The sequence below is a fragment of the Nannobrachium achirus genome (genome assembly GCF_963921795.1).
Source record: "Nannobrachium achirus genome assembly, chromosome: 8".
In the NCBI taxonomy this organism is placed as follows: domain Eukaryota; kingdom Metazoa; phylum Chordata; class Actinopteri; order Myctophiformes; family Myctophidae; genus Nannobrachium; species Nannobrachium achirus.
In genome coordinates, this window is record NC_137817.1 from 22,942,918 (window position 1) to 22,959,319 (window position 16,402).

Sequence of the window (16,402 nt, forward strand, 5' to 3'; positions counted from 1 at the left end):
GTGTTGGACTGGACAACACCTGCTCTCTCTTCAGGTACAAACAGTAATATGAAAATAAATACTTTTCACAGAAAGTTTGCTTCGCACAATTTGCATGTCTTTGGTCTGTCCCTGTGCCATGTTCACTACATAACCCGCAGACACATTCCACTGGACACAGATGTTCCCTAGTTGACACAGACACCGCAGTCTAAAATAGAAACCCACACTTTTCTTGCTCTCACTCTCTCACACACAAATAGAACCTCCACAGGAATACGTTATCCACATTATACCACCCACTTGTCTGACCTCTTTTAGACTCACAAGCCAGCCTCTCTAAACGCTTCGCTAAACTAAAGACTGGGGACAATCTCCCAGCTTTCTGTGTTAAAACTGGGCGGAAACAATTGGAGAGATAAAAAAACAACAACAACCCTGCATCTCAGAACCAATCCAAAGTCTTTGGGGTGATTCCCCCATATTGGGTGGTAACAGGACCGGGTTTCAAAACAGTAGGTGAAGGGTGTGTGTGTGTGTGTGTGTGTGTGTGTGTGTGTGTGTGTGTGTGTGTGTGTGTGTGTGTGTGTGTGTGTGTGTGTGTGTGTGTGTGTGTGTGTGTGTGTGTGTGTGTGTGTGTGTGTGTGTGTGTGTGTGTGTGTGTGTGTGTGTGTGTGTGTGTGTGTGTGTGTGTGTGTGTGTGTGTGTGTGTGTGTGTGTGTGTGTGTCACTACCCAGTGAGCACCGGAAAGAGTTTTTCACCAACAGAGTGAGGACATTTTTGCGGTCCTCACTAAATTTAGGGGTTAGGGTAAGGCCACAGGACTTGCATAAAAATGAATGGAAGTAATGTCCTCAGTATGTAGCAAAAACGAGTGTGTGTGTGTGTGTGTCCAGAGGCCTGCAGAAAGAGGAGCTGGTGCTTTTGACCCATGGAGACAGTGTGGACAAGGTGGCTGATGGCTTCAAGGTGGTGGCCCAGTCAGGGAACATCATTGCTGGTAAGACCCAGCCTGGGCAATGACATTAATTGAATAGCTTTGAACTTGCAATAAAAATGGTTTGTTTATTGTTATTGTTAACTTTTATGATCTCATCACCTGATCGCATTTTTTACCCACAAGGTATTGCCAATGACCAGAAGAAGCTGTACGGAACACAGTTTCACCCGGAAGTAGATCTGACGGAGCGGGGAATGGAGATGCTGCGCAACTTCCTGTTTGAGATTGCAGGCTGCACCAGCAACTTCACTGTACAGAACCGCCAGGAGACCTGCATAAGAGAGATCAAGGAGAAAGTAGACAAATCTAAAGTACTGGTGAGGAGGAATTTGTATGTGTGTAAAAGAGTATGCAGTCCAAGTACTTCTTGGTAAGCCACCGTTACATAGAACCAAATCATGGATATCTACATATCGTTGCTGTCGGGCAGAAACCTTGTCTCCATATTCTAACCTTTTGTGGTTTCGTAAACGAATGCCCTACGTGATTTACAGCGTCACACGCAAAAAAAAAGCATCAAACGCAGCAAATCCGGAAGCTCGAAACGCAACGCAACGCGACATGTTTTGAGCTCGTATTGCCGTTTTTGAGCGGTGGTCACACCGTCTCCTATGTGTGACTGCACGTGTAAACTATGTATTTAACTTTGTATGTATGTTTGTAACGTAACTTTGTATGAAGCATGAGCTGCAATACCGCTGGGTGACCAGTGTCGAGCAGGTCAGAGAGAGAGAGAGAGAGAGAGAGAGAGAGAGACACACACACACACACACACACACACACACACACACACACACACACACACACACACACACACAGAGTGAGGAAACATCAAACTGAACTGCTCACAAGCACCACTCACTTCAAACATGGGTTTGGTTTTTTAATTTGAATCCTGAAAAGTAACCGTTTGGGACATGGGTTTCCACCCGACTGACGATGTACGCATAGCATAATCCAGCTGAACAGTATGTACATAAGGTTAGGCACTAAGGTGGTAGCACTGAGATACGTCAAATCTTGAAAGGCACACACAGAAAGCTGTGGTATAAATGCTGGAAGCAGCTGTGTGTGTGTGTGTGTGTGTGTTAGGGAGGGATTAAGTGGAGCAAATTAAAATCAAATTAAAAATCTGTTGGCTGAAAGGAGTTGCTCCAGTCCCCAAGCTCTTCCAAACTGGGCTTCCTCTCATGGGAGGGAGAAAGGAGGCGGTATAAATAATTTGGCCTCCTCTCCTAGTTAGAAGATTTTCATTAGTTCTTGTATAGTGTATTGGGTGGTATCATTTTAATAGCACATCAAGAGAAATAATATTTCTATCAACATTACTGCGTATCGGTGTTAGAAGACAGAAATAGCCAGCCTTCAGAAAAGATCCACCCGTCCATGTCTTCTTCGTGATTACAGAAATATCACCCATAGAAACATAGAATTTCAAGGTGGCTTTAATATCACCTGAAAGTTTGAATAAAAAAAAAGTACCATTTGAAAACTTTAAGGAAATTTAACAAATGGACATTTGCTTTGACAAAGGGTTGACTGTTATGTAAAGTGTATTGTAGTCAATAAGCTAAACCTGCCTGTCCTTTTGAAAAATCCTTTCACTGGTCCTTTACATTTACCTTTGTGACCAATAGAATAAATCAATAATGTACCATAGTTTTCACTTGGTTAATCCATTTCATTCTGTTTAGAGACTTTATTTTGATATAGCAAGCGTTTTACTCTTAATTATACTCTTAGTATGTCCGCTGATAATTGGTTTTACACTAACTTGTTGCTGTGCATCCACACTAGAGCCCTGCAAGCCCGCCGGGACCCGACCAGGGCCCGGCCCGGCCCGCCAAAAACGGGCCGGACGGGCTCGTTTCTGAAACTCACCAACGGGCCTAGGGCCGGGCCGGGCTCAGAACCATGCTCGGAACATTTCGCGCGGTGAATTTCACACATGACGTCTCTGTGTGCGACAGTGCGCATAGCTAGAATGGAGAGTGTGAGTGAGACAGCAGCTGCCTCGCATAGCCTATAGTCTTCTAGGCTATGGGTTCTATCTCTGATTGGTCGTGACATGAGTACATTAGCCAATGGCCGCCCGCAACGAGCAGGGAGCTTTACGTCTTTTATTCTGTCAAACTCTGTGTGTCTGCGACTCACACAGCGAGACTAGAATATTAGGAGCACTACTGTAGATTCAACAATTTTACAGTCATTCCTCAAATAAATCGCCCTGTAATGATTCCCCGACCTCCCGTATCCGTTCATTACGGAATGCGTCTTTACTCTTTAGTAGGCTATAACTGGACGATACTCCGTATTTTACGAGATGGCTTAACCACGGCAAGCCGACAATAATATCAATCAATCAAGGTCTAATTTTCTGCTGTGAGCATATACAGTAACATAACAAACGGTGGGTGGAGGAAGATTTCTTACTTGTGTTGTGATGTTGACTTCTTTCTTTTAATCAGAGCGCAAGACGAGCACAGTTAGAGTAGAGGGCTGTATACTGTCTCCGACCACAGCTTTTTTGTGGGAAAGTTCCAACTTTCTAACGTGCGTGCAGCTTTCCGAACTCAAAATAGGAGTAATCCTTTTCAGAAGTTGCAAGACATGTCATTTTGTAGTTGAACTGGACCTTTCAGACGCAAATCTCGGTGGTCTGTGACAGTATGGACCTTGAGAGTGTAGCTGCTGCGCGCAGCAGTGAAAGCCACGCACGTAAATATTTAATTAAATAATAAAGTGACGGGCTTACGGGCCGGGCCGGGCTCGGTTCTGAAACTCACCAACGGGCCTGGGGCCGGGCCGGGCCTTAACTCCACGGGCCCGGGCCGGGCCGGGCCCCACATTTCAGGCCCGTGCAGGGCTCTAATCCACACCCATTAACCCATTAAAACCGGGAAAGCTTGCCATTCGTGTCATTTTAGATATGGCACATATACAACATCAGCTGTTTTTGAGAAATCTTGAATGTGTGAGAACTACTGATTTGAGGCATTGTGTAGAGCGGGCTTCAGAAGACCCATTGTTAACGTTTGGTTCACCACTCTGACCTGTGGTGGTGATGACCCGCACAGGTGCTGTTGAGCGGCGGCGTGGACTCCACGGTGTGCACAGCCCTGCTGAACAAGGCTCTGAACAAGGACCAGGTGATAGCGGTTCACATCGATAACGGCTTCATGAGGAAGAGGGAGAGCCAGAGTGTGGAGGAAGCCCTCACCAAACTGGGCATCAAAGTCAAAGGTAAGTGGAGCCATATGCTGTTTTTGAATAGAGCTCAAGAGGTTATTAGTGTTTTATTCTTATTTATTGGTAAGCTAAATATCCTCAAACAAAACGTTTGCTTTGTATATTGGCCAGACCGATTTCAGACATTATTTTATTTTGAACAACTTTCAACCTGGGGTCACAATTTTGGCCATGCCATTATAGAAGGGGGACTGCCCATAAGTCCGAAGGTTCATTAGTCCGAACGTTCATTAGTCCGAATTTAGTTAGGGTTACTGAGGTTAAGGTTAGGGTTAGGGTTAGAGTTAGGCATAGTATTCTTAACAAATTCGGACTAATGAACCTTCGGACTAATGAACCTTCGGACCAATGCCATGGCACCTATAGAAGGACCTTTTCAGTGTTGAATTTGAGGCGCTGTGAGCTTGCAGGTTGGCAATTTCAGAAAGATTTTGAATAGTTTGAATACGTTCTTTTCAGTGTTGAATTTGAGGCGCTGTGAGCTTGCAGGTTGGCAATTTCAGAAAGATTTTGAATAGTTTGAATACGTTTTTTCAACTTGATTAGAAATGCATGTTGCATTTTGGCAAAACACTGGTAACGGGTCAGACTCTCCAAAATCAGGATTGGCATTGGATCCAATAATCTGGCATTGGTCGGTTGAAATTGGTTTCTGCATGCTTTTTGTCTGTGTTCTGATCCGCTCCTTCTTTCCTTCTGCCTTGGTTATGACCTCCTCTGTGCTCTCTAAACATCTTTCCAGTGGTGAATGCAGCCCATACCTTCTACAATGGAACGACCACCCTGCCAATCTCAGAGGAGGACAGAACACCACGGAAGCGAATCAGCAAGACACTCAACATGACCACCTACCCTGAAGAGAAGAGGAAGATCATTGGAGACACCTTCGTCAAGGTGGAATTTCTTTATCTTTATCCCCCATATTTCCCACCTATCTGCTTATACAGGGTTCCCACAGTCATGACATTCCTGGAAATATTTTGAAATTAGAAAAACATTTTTCCAGTACTGGAAAGGTTTTGGAATTGTTCAAGGGTCCTGGAAGGTCCTGGGAAAAATAGCTATGCATTGTCTTTGGTTATTGATTTTGTTAATGCCTCTGAAATGACAAATTAAACATTGGCCAAATTGTCAAATATTAGAGGCAGTAATTGTGAAAATAGCAGATCTCTACATGCTCACAACAATAAAACTGTGTTATACAAAATTCCTCAACTCTTTGTGCTCGTCATGGTGCCGGGGTCCCCAGTTCAGATATGATTATTTCGGGGGTCTGAAAAGGTTGAGAAAATTCTGGAAAAGTTTTGGAAATTAATTGGTAAAGATGTGTGGGAACCCTGTGCTTAGCACACATTAGTTTTCGATTTACTTCTGCACTGTCTAACTGGCTTCCTGGTTTGTGCTAATTGACATCCCCAGGTGGCCAATGAGGTGATAGGAGAGCTGAACCTGAAGCCTGAAGACGTTCTCCTGGCTCAGGGTACTCTCAGGCCTGACCTTATCGAGAGCGCCTCACACCTCGCCAGTGGCAAGGCTGAGCTCATCAAAACGCACCACAATGACACTGAGCTCATCCGCAAGCTCAGAGATGAGGTAACGCACGCATGCATGCATGCACACACATGTGCGCGTGTGTGTATCATCGTCCTTGATGATTGGTTGGCGACATTTTATTTCACAAGATATCTTGTTACGTGAGTCACATGAATTCTGTATTGGCCATATATGGAGGGTGACATGAGGCGTGACTGACTGACTGAAGCACATGAGCTGCAGGTTTTCATAGCAAATGCGACCTACGGTCGCAACCAGAAATGGCTCTGCAAAGTTCTCTCAAATCCAGAATACACTGGGATGTATTCAAAGAGACAGACTAGTACAGATCTACTTGCTCATCTAGTATATATATATATGTTACAGTATGTTTGGGTAACTCAGGACGTTCATTGTAAGAGCGCTTGTTTTGTCGTTCACCACACACCAATCACCACCAGATGGCGACGACAGCCATTCACTAGTGAAGGCGCTGACGTCACTCGTTTGCGACTCTCTTTCTTTATTTACTAGCCTAGCTCGGCAGTGTTTAGCCATTAGCCATTAGCTCCATTGTAGTCACTTGGACAGGGCGTTTATCGTGGGCTTGCCCAGGCCTTACGGCCTGGGCATAAATATAACTATTGCATTCACCACGGCTTCGTAACTCGCGCGGCTGGCCTTCGCGCCGCTTGCAATGTCGTGGACAATCGAGCGGCTCCGCCTGGAGGACGTTGTTGTGGCGACCGCTTGTTCCGCCCCGTGCCGCACGGCGAGTGCTCCGTTTCTCGACCGTACTGTTTCTCTAACAAACCGTGACGTGAACGTTTGAAATTCGATTTTATTTTTATTTTCACCTATTATGACATGACCAAAATTGAGAGCTACAGTAGGGTCAAAGTGTTTCAATAACCATGCTTTACACACACTAATACTTCTCCTTTCTACTCTGGCTCTGTGTTTGTTAGTTGCATTGCTCATCCCACTCCTTTGCCATTTTGCAGGGAAAAGTAATCGAGCCACTGAAGGACTTCCACAAAGATGAGGTCCGAGCGCTCGGGAGAGAGCTGGGTCTGCCAGAGGAAATCGTCAGTCGACACCCTTTCCCTGGTTGGTACTGTACACACTCAGGCGCACATGCACTCTTGATGTGACCCAGCGGTTAATATTCTTCAAATGTGATTTTTCAGATGTATCACAGTGCTTTGCAAAAATATCCTCTCTCTCCCCCTCCCTTTGTAGGTCCTGGTCTGGCTATAAGGGTGATCTGTGCAGATGAGCCCTACGTCTGTAAGGACTTTGCTGAGACAAACAACATCCTCAAAATCATCGTAGACTTCTCTGCCAGTGTCAAAAAGGTCTGAACGTGGGGCACCACCCGTAGCTGCCCAGTGGCCACAAAGATGGTTCATGTTTGGCTGCAGACCTGTGCTGCACATTTCCTTCTCCCTCTCTGTTGTGACACAGACAGTTAATATCGTGTCATTAGAACCATGTTTTATTCCATATTTATCAGTTATTCGATGCGCCCATCATGATGCATGTTGTTAGAGTGTAGTCAATTGATTTGTGAGAATGTCCTCCAGAGGAGTTCTTAAGCATTAACTGCAAAGAAGCACTACTCCATAAAAGTGTATTTGTTGAAGCATCCTACCTAAAGTATCTCATTTGCTTAAATCCAGTCTCCTACATCAACTTTGTATCCCTCTCATTAATGCATTTTAATCTCTTTCCCTACCTACAGCCCCATGTGTTGCTGCAGAGAGTCAGGTCATGTATATCAGATGAGGAAGAGGAGAAACTCATGCAAATCACCAGCCTTCATTCACTCAATGCCTTCCTACTGCCCATCAAAACTGTTGGAGTCCAGGTATTTGTCCCAATGAACAATGACTCTTTGTACATCACAGTTATTTAGTAAATTAGTCAGTTTCGGGAGGTCCTTCATATCGATACGGTATCGGTATTGGTTTCCAAAGCTGGGCTTTATGTACTGTATGTTAGAGACTGTTTTCTTTTGCCATTCTAGCCCAAACATTGAATTTAGATATCCTCAGATGCATCAGTAGGTGAAGATCTCTGATCATCCTGCCACTGGTGAAACAAGGCTCTTTTAAATCCAATCAATTGATGCATAAATACCGGTACATCAGATCCATCGACAAGTGTCCGTTAATCCGCACACACCACTTACTATACACTAAGCCAACTTAGTGCATAATTCTTTGCATCATGTGGCCTATATACAAAATGAAAGCGAAGATGCTTTTAAAAATAGCCAGCTTTCACTTTGAAGATTGTGCCAACATGTGTTCCGGATTGAAAGCAAGCAAATGGTTACTTGGAGGGAGAGAAAAATGAAAGCTGGCCTTGAGATCGAATGAAAGCAATAGACAACAATTAACCCATTTAGAACGGGTACACATTTTGTGTATCATTATTTTATGCTTTAACTATTGAAAAATAGCAGATATACAAGCTCACAGCGCGGCACAGAGTGCCGCGCTGCGAGCTCGTATATCTGCTATTTTTGAAAAGTCGTGAACATTAGAATTTTGTCCCGATTCTATAAGTGTCTTTTGAATCCTTCTAATTCTAGGCCTAAATGGGTTAAAGTCGATGAAATCAGTCCAGACCAGCTTAGCAGGCAGCTGTGTTTGTGTGTGTTGTGAGTGTTTTGCTTTGTTGGGCCGTCTGCTGAGGTACTGTATGGGCAGACACAGAGATGTTTGTCTCCATCATCTTCATAAGCATAGTTTAGTGGTAAACCACCACACGACACCCACTCACCCTGGTACCCCCTCCCTTCTCCACTTCACTTTCATTCTTTCTTCCTGTCGACCAGAGAGCTTTAAAACTGTCGTGCACTGTGGTGAAGTACTCCGACTTAAGTAAAAGTAGCACAATGTAGAAATACTCTGTTACTAGCATAATGTAGAAAATACTCTGTTACTTGTAAAAGTCCTGTATTCAAAATGTAATTACTTGAGTAAAAGAAAAAAATAGTTAGCCTCGAAGATGTAGCAGAGTACTAGTATAAAATATCTCAAAATTGCACTTGAGTCCTGTACTTCGTTTATCCATGACCAAATTAGTGGAAAGTAACTTTCTTTTTTTTTTAATCCACTCCTTTAACTTGTGTGGAAATGTGGTTTATTTTATTGCATCAGCGCTGTTCAGTCACAAACCATTTAAAATGGGATGAGTGTGCTTGACTTATACACCGTCCCACTATAGCTACAATAACAATAATGGTGACTACTTTGGTGATTCAGACCCACCCACGAACCGCAGCCAGCCAGTGTCCTCCTGGTGCATGTGGCTCTGTTACTTCCTGCTTAGTCTTACTCTCTCGATTACAGACTTCTGCATAGTGAAAAGAGCGACTGAACTTTTCCTTGACGATGGCTAGCCAGATTGCTTCCTGCTTGAATCCACAGAGTGCTACATTTTCCCCAAACCTCAGACCAGAGCCAGGAGACAGTAGACAAACACAGTAAACGTATACCTCTGAGTTACATGTACTGTAGGTGGAGGAAATGAACTCTGCTATTTTCAAATACAGTAGTTGATGTTGTAAAATCTAGCCTGGTCTAGTTTTGGGCTTGTTTTCATAGACCTGGCCACTTGTTTCTCTTGCTAAATCTGGAAACATTGCTGATTACCTGCATTAGACCTGCAGTAGCCTACTAGGGAGGAAGTGAACAGATATTGAATGAAGCGGCACATGGAAAAACTCAATGGTGCCGCCTTGGAGAAGGCCCAAGAATAAGGTGAATAGTACTGCTGTAATTGAATAGTCACCATCTTTGACTCCATGTGTCCCTTGCTCTTCAGGGAGACTGTCGGTCCTACAGTTATGTCTGTGGTGTCACCTCTAAAGAGGATCCCCACTGGGAGTCCCTCATGTTCCTTGCCAGACTCATCCCACGCATGTGCCACAGCATCAACAGGTAACACATGCACAAACTCAACTCAGACTCTTTATGCATATACAATACACACTTTTTTTGTTCCATCTACGTATATGTATCTTATCGGTCGATCTCTCTCTCTCTCCCATCAAGTAAAGGCAGTAATAGAGAGAGAAACATACAGTACTGAACCAGTATATCCCCTTAAAACCTCAGTAACCCACTGTATAAGTTCAAAGATATACATTACGGTTACAATTGTAAAAAAACTTTTGGGAGTTATAAGGTTTTAATAACTTCCACTGTGTCCGATTACCTTGATTGAATACGTTATTAGCAGTTTGCAGGAAAAAAGTACAGTACAGTTACAGGGTCTGTTAAGAGGATTTAAACCCAAGAGAGCACTATGGCTTGTTTCCATTGGGGTCCTTTGTACTCGGTTCATTCAAGAAGATGACAGAACAGTGTTGCTTTTGAATTGTTAAGCCTACTGTACCGATTTGTAAGCACAAACATACCTTTATCTCTCGCCTCTTCCAGAGTTGTGTATGTGTTTGGCTGCCATGTGAAGGAGCCCCTCACAGACATTACGCCAACCTTCCTGACCACGGGCGTACTGAGCACACTCCGACAGGCTGACTTTGTAGCCCACTCTATCCTGAGGGAGTCTGGTAAGGAAGTGTGTGCGCATTTGTGTGATAAGTTAATGAAGCTTATGATGCACTTGGAAAACGGAAAGGATGTGGTCTGTTTAATAACGTGCAAAATGTAGGATGCAGGATGTGTCGCTCGCCGAGAATATCTACATTTAAACCCTGTTGTAGATGTTGGTTAATGTTGGTTATGATAAAGTTTATAATGAATAACGTTAAGAAGTCACCAAGCAGCCCAGTGTTACTTTACTAAGTACTAGTAGCCACGGTACGACACTGCGCGTCAGACCAAAAAGGTTCCTACCTATGTACAGTATAGCTTCTCCCAATACTACTGTGGGGACTGGGGAGATGTTCTTGCCAATGGTAAATGGTGCATTTGTAGAGGGTCTTCTTATCCAAAGCGCTTTACATAGATTTTGCAATACATACACCCATTCACACACACATTCATACACCAATGGCGGAGGAAACCATGCAAAGCACCAACCTGCACATGATGGGCAGCAAATTAGGGGTTGTAATGTAATGCTGATTTAATATATCAACTGTCATGCCCATCTTTCATTCTTATTTTTTAGAGCTGGTAAGGTAAAGGTAAACAACTGCCATCTGTTTTTTTTTCTCACTTAATTTTTATTTGCAGCTTGTCACATATGCATATTCACAGGGTCAACATTTGTATCATTATATTGTAGTCCATATTACATATTTGTGGTGTCATTATTCTGGGTTGTGTATTCAGTCCATTTCTCCCATTTCTCAAGGAACAGTTCTTCTTGTATCCTGAGTTTGTCTGTAAATCTCTCCATCACATATATTTCCACCACAATGCACAGCCACTGCTCTCAAGTTGGATGGTCATTTTTATACCACAATCTTTTATTGCTTTTTAGCTGGCTGCCAGCAGCACCTTGGCCAGATACATGTCGTCTCCATGTGTGTTTTCCTGCGTCTAGTTTCCTAGATACAGTACAGTACCACACTTGTCTTGGTATTTCGTATTTCAATATCTCCTTTATTACTGGCCACACAGAATCCCTGTACTTCAGTCCAGACTAGGGATGGGACGATAAGCGATATCATCGTTTATCGTGATAAAAACCACTCACGATAATCGTATCGTGGAGATTTAATATATCGTGATTTTGTCCTCCGTCATGCACTGGGTTCAATTCACTTTTTATTTGCCAAGCTGCATATCTGGTAACATTTAAACCCTCTATAATTGGTAAAAGGTACTTACATATAATATATGGTACGTACTTGATGATAATATATGTACTTGATACAGTCTTGATACTTTTTTGCCAAAAAATAGCAATAGCCGCGACGCGTTGTGAGTGTGTAGATCGGCTATTTTTTGGCAAACGTTCCGCCCCAGGATAATGGATTTCAATTATCGCGATAATATTGTAAATCGCAATTTCTTTTGTCACAATAATTGTGAGATGAATCTGGAGATGACTCTTACTTCTCTTTGACTCTCCAGGCTACTCTGGTAAGATCAGCCAGATGCCCATCATCTTGACCCCCCTGCACTTTGACCGCGACCCCCTGCAGAAGCAGCCGTCCTGCCGGCGCTCCGTGGTGGTCCGCACCTTCATCACCAGCGACTTCATGACGGGGATCCCTGCCACGCCTGGACAACACATCCCCGAAGAGGTACTGCTGCTGTTTGGCCTCTCAACGGAACTGCATTTAACTGCCTGTTAGACCAGTGGTTCTCAACCTTTTCAGGCCGCGACCCCCAAAATATTTTAACTGGGGACTCCCCCCACCCTGACGAGTACTAAGAGTTGAGGCATTACATTTTGTTTAACACAGTTCTATTGAGAAAACAGCAGATCTACATGCTCACAACGCCTCGCGTTGCGAGGCGTTGTGAGCATGTAGATCTGCTGTTTTCACAATTTCTGCCTCTAATTGTTGACAATTTGGACAATGTTTAATTTGTCATTTTTAATTTGTCAGAAGTATTAAAAAGTCCCTAAATTGTCACTTAAGAAATGTGCATATACGCTCTATACACTTAAACCTTATGTTGGTTTGTTTACTGTTGAGTGAGAAAACAATGTTGCACATTACAGTAAGTTAATCATCTGGAGACCCCACAAAATAATTTGGGGACCCCCCTGGTTGAGAACCACTGCATTAGCCTGTTAGCCTTACTGTCTGTTTGTTAGCCTGCTGTACATTAGCCTTGCTGTACATTAGCTTGCTGTCGGTTAGCCCTACTGTCTGTTAGCTTTGCTGTACATTAGCCTGCTGTATGTTTAGCCTTGCTACAGTATTACTTAAATGTTGTGGAACAGATCTTTGCGATCTAGATCCCAAATTAATTTGGTCTAGACCTTTATTTTATAAGCCGACTAGATTACCTCAAAGTTAAGGTTGGCTGTCTGTCAAAGTGTGTGGAGGAAGTATTAAGAACATATATAGTTTCTTTTTACCCCATATGTTGGGTGAATGTTTATAACTGTGCTTCTGTTGTACTTTTGCTTATTTTTTGCATTTTACTTTATGCATAACAATCTTTGTTAAAATCTTTGGTCTATGTGGTTTAACAAAAACACCTGTGTGCCGTTTAATCTGCTTCTGCAGGTGGTGCTAAAGATGGTGAGCGAGATAAAGAAAATCCCAGGCATCTCCAGAGTCATGTACGATCTGACCTCCAAACCACCCGGCACCACGGAGTGGGAGTAGAACCCCAAGAGGACCGCACGCACACGCACACGCACACACACACACACACACACACACACACACACACACACACACACACACACACACACACACACACACACACACACACACACACAGTCAACATATATATATATCAGAGAGGGCTGGTGATCCCCTCTCCTCCGCTTACCTTTACCAGGTTGTCTTTCCTTCTTACTACTCCTAAAACACACACACACACACACACACACACACACACACACACACACACACACACACACACACACACACACACACACACACACACAGTCCCCATGCCCCCCCTCCCTCACCCTTCCTCTCTTGAACATTCCCATGGATGGCGGGCAGTACTGTGACCAGCGGGCGCACCAGGCCGCTACTACTCTGCTTCCCCTCCATATTTATATATATTTTTGGCAACGGGGTCTGATATTGTTGTTGGTTATTGATAATATAATGACAATTCATTATTATAATTTTTTCCTTTCTTCTCATTCATGCGTGACAATGCATTTCTTTCTCGTCTCTGGTGGAAAATTAAACAGCTGCTTCCGGTTTTGAGGTCGGCCATTCAAAGGAGAAAAAAAAACAAAAACTAAAAAAACAACAGCATTAAGGAAGTGGACTTTAGTGCACGGCGTGCCTCAGGTTGTGTTAGGAGATGAATTCATTAAGAAAACTAAATGGAAACATAATGTCAATGAAGTGGATGAATGACTTGCCAGCGGTTTAAAAAACAAACAAAAAAAAAAAGATCATCCGTCGCTTTTTGCTCTCTTTTCTTTTTGTCTGAATTTATATTTTTACTGTTATAGTTAAGGCTATTCTCAGCCTACGACTGTTCTCCCTATATATAATATACAGTACATATATGTGTTAACTTTCCTACTGTATACTGTGTTAAGCGTGGCAGGGTCTACCTGTCCAAAAGTAAACTAAAGAGAGAAACTATATGACCAATTAAACTATTTTTAGATTATTTTTTTCCTTTTTTTTTTGCCAAATATAGAATAAGCTGTGTTTATCAGTGTTTTCTGATCTAGTCCAAACTGGAGTTTTTTTGGCAGGTGTTTCTATGGCTGCAGAGGGCTGTGGTCGACCAGAGAATTACTTATGAATATGAACCACATGAACCCTGTTCTGTTCTGGGGTGGACATTGGGCAAAAGTAGCCGATCTACAAGCTCACAAAACGCAACGTGTTGTGAGCTTGCAGATGGGCTATTATCGGTGAAGATATTTAGTGTAGAGGGGGGCCTAATACAGACCCCTGGGGGACTCCGGTCAACTAAGTATATGCGGTTTAAAAGTGGTTAAATATCACAATGTGCAGGATAACCTCCAAAATGGTGGGTGACCTTTTTGTGTGTGCCTGTTTTATTTTTTATTTTTAGTTATTTTAAATGTGAACTGATCTGGACTTAATGCTCGCCTCCTGAAAGGCTGATTATAATTTGTTCCATATGCTGCAATATATATGCTTTTTATGAGAAACAAAACAAGAGGACTGACTTAAAAATTAACAAAATTCTTATCTAGAATAGAGTTGATAACTGTTGTATGCATTGGTCATTTTCATTGCCATTCGGCTGCTCCCGTGTTGTGTGGGAGCAACTTCTTTGCACATTCTTAATTTCTTAACCCATAAAGCCTTGATGCTTCCTGACATGAAGGATAGTAGTACATTCACTGTTCATGTATTTCTCCATAGTGTCAACGCTCCAATTATAACAGCTCTCTCTGTTGTCCTCTCCAAGAGACCAGACTAAAACGGTTCTCCAGAAACTGGTGTATTTGCTGTTCAAGCGTTCAGTATTTTCTAATCCCTCATCTCACTCCTGTCATTTAGTCCACTGTGAAGGTACACTGCAGAATCCTGAGTCTTTAACTTGTGAATGGTAAATGGTCCATTTAGTTAGATTTGTACACTCTTGAGTTAGAAGAATGAACACTGATGATTTTACTTGGTACAGTGCTCAGGTTTAACTGCGTTTTGTAATGTTTCTTCGGCCACCCCATCACACACGTTGCTCCAAGCGTCAATTTGCCTCCATGCTTCCTGAACACATTGTCTTTGTGCCTCTCGTCATCCATTTCCTACATTTCGGTGGGTAAAATCACTCAAAATCCAAGATGAAACTGTCCCTTTATTTGTCTAGCGTTTCCCCCCTTTGTGTTGCCTTTTTATGTGTGTGTGAGGATACATGTCTCCATAGAACACGGCTTGATATTAACAATTTATTTTGAGTTGGATTTGCAATATTGAGATAAGATTAAGTTATGCAATTGTCTTTTTTTTTCTTCTTTTTTTTCAAATGATGCTCATCCTCCTTAGTAATGTGCCTCAAACCAAGCCACCGCATGCAGTTTCAACTATGATGACATTTGTATAATGACAAATTGAGCTTTAATAAAGAAGTCCACATTGAGATGATTGTCTGGTTTCTCATTTCACCACAATCAATGATAGCGAAGGCCTTCGTTTGATTTCCTTAACCACTTATAACACTATAAACTTCACAAATGTAGCTAATCTATATGTGATTCAATATCTTGTGAGTTGTAGATCTGATATTTTCACTAGGATAAATATCAGTGATCTGCTATACACTATTTGAAAGCAAGCTCTGTATCCCACACTTTGTTTCTTCTGCGTACCTTGTTAATTGATTTCTTGCAGATCTCATCAATTCCAGGCAGAAGGCCGTCATGTGCACTCAAAAGGATCACAAGAGCTCAGGGACCAGGCAGTCACACGACACAACATACTGCAGGCCTATTCCCAGGCGTCTTATTACGTGAGTCATGATCATGGTTATCTCTGAATATCTTATGGTTTCGGGTGATATGGGCATCTCTCCCTTTGGTTTTCATTAATAAAACAAATAATGCATGCCTGTTGTAAACAACCATATTATCAGGTACTGTTTGTGTGTAATTAATTTGATTACGATGGACACGATGCTTGTGCATCGTGCGCGCCTCATATACTGACTTGTCCCAGGAGAGGCCTCCAGGCCTGCGGGTTCAGGTGTGTGCTGATTGAGACAAAGAGGACAAGCTCACTCACTTGTCAACATGCTAATAATAATTAAAAGAAGCCCAGGGGACAGTGCGGAATTTAGAAACAGTATCCAGGCTGTTATTGAGCGACAAGCATCACCAGGGTTCTGTGACCACTGTTGCGTAAAGAAAACACAAGTTGCCACACGCAGCTGCTAATTAATTCTGGGCCTGTGGCGGTGTGTTCTGTGTGTCTTGTGTCATTAGCCTGAATTCAGGGAATAATCAGATTGGTATTTAGAGAGGCGGGGAGGCACAGACTTACTGTAACTTATGATCTATTACACAATTTATTGATGATTCTG

The 16,402-nt window shown here is 42.8% G+C and overlaps 1 protein-coding gene across 1 annotated transcript in view; it reads left to right on the forward strand.

Moving 5' to 3' along the window:
* gmps (guanine monophosphate synthase) overlaps window positions 1-15,463 on the forward strand; it is a 22,976-nt gene extending 7,513 nt beyond the window's left edge. Inside the window, exons 4-16 of the mRNA XM_080732134.1 lie at window positions 1-34; window positions 877-980; window positions 1,104-1,297; window positions 4,058-4,223; window positions 4,972-5,123; window positions 5,649-5,822; window positions 6,767-6,872; window positions 7,005-7,120; window positions 7,507-7,632; window positions 9,600-9,715; window positions 10,217-10,347; window positions 11,822-11,994; window positions 12,934-15,463. The exon at window positions 1-34 is cut by the window's left edge and continues 64 nt beyond it. Coding sequence (XP_080588260.1) covers window positions 1-34; window positions 877-980; window positions 1,104-1,297; window positions 4,058-4,223; window positions 4,972-5,123; window positions 5,649-5,822; window positions 6,767-6,872; window positions 7,005-7,120; window positions 7,507-7,632; window positions 9,600-9,715; window positions 10,217-10,347; window positions 11,822-11,994; window positions 12,934-13,035 — 1,694 coding nt within the window. The 3' untranslated portion in view covers window positions 13,036-15,463. The remainder of the gene's footprint in view (window positions 35-876; window positions 981-1,103; window positions 1,298-4,057; window positions 4,224-4,971; window positions 5,124-5,648; window positions 5,823-6,766; window positions 6,873-7,004; window positions 7,121-7,506; window positions 7,633-9,599; window positions 9,716-10,216; window positions 10,348-11,821; window positions 11,995-12,933) is intronic.
* The last annotated feature ends 939 nt before the right edge of the window (window positions 15,464-16,402 follow it).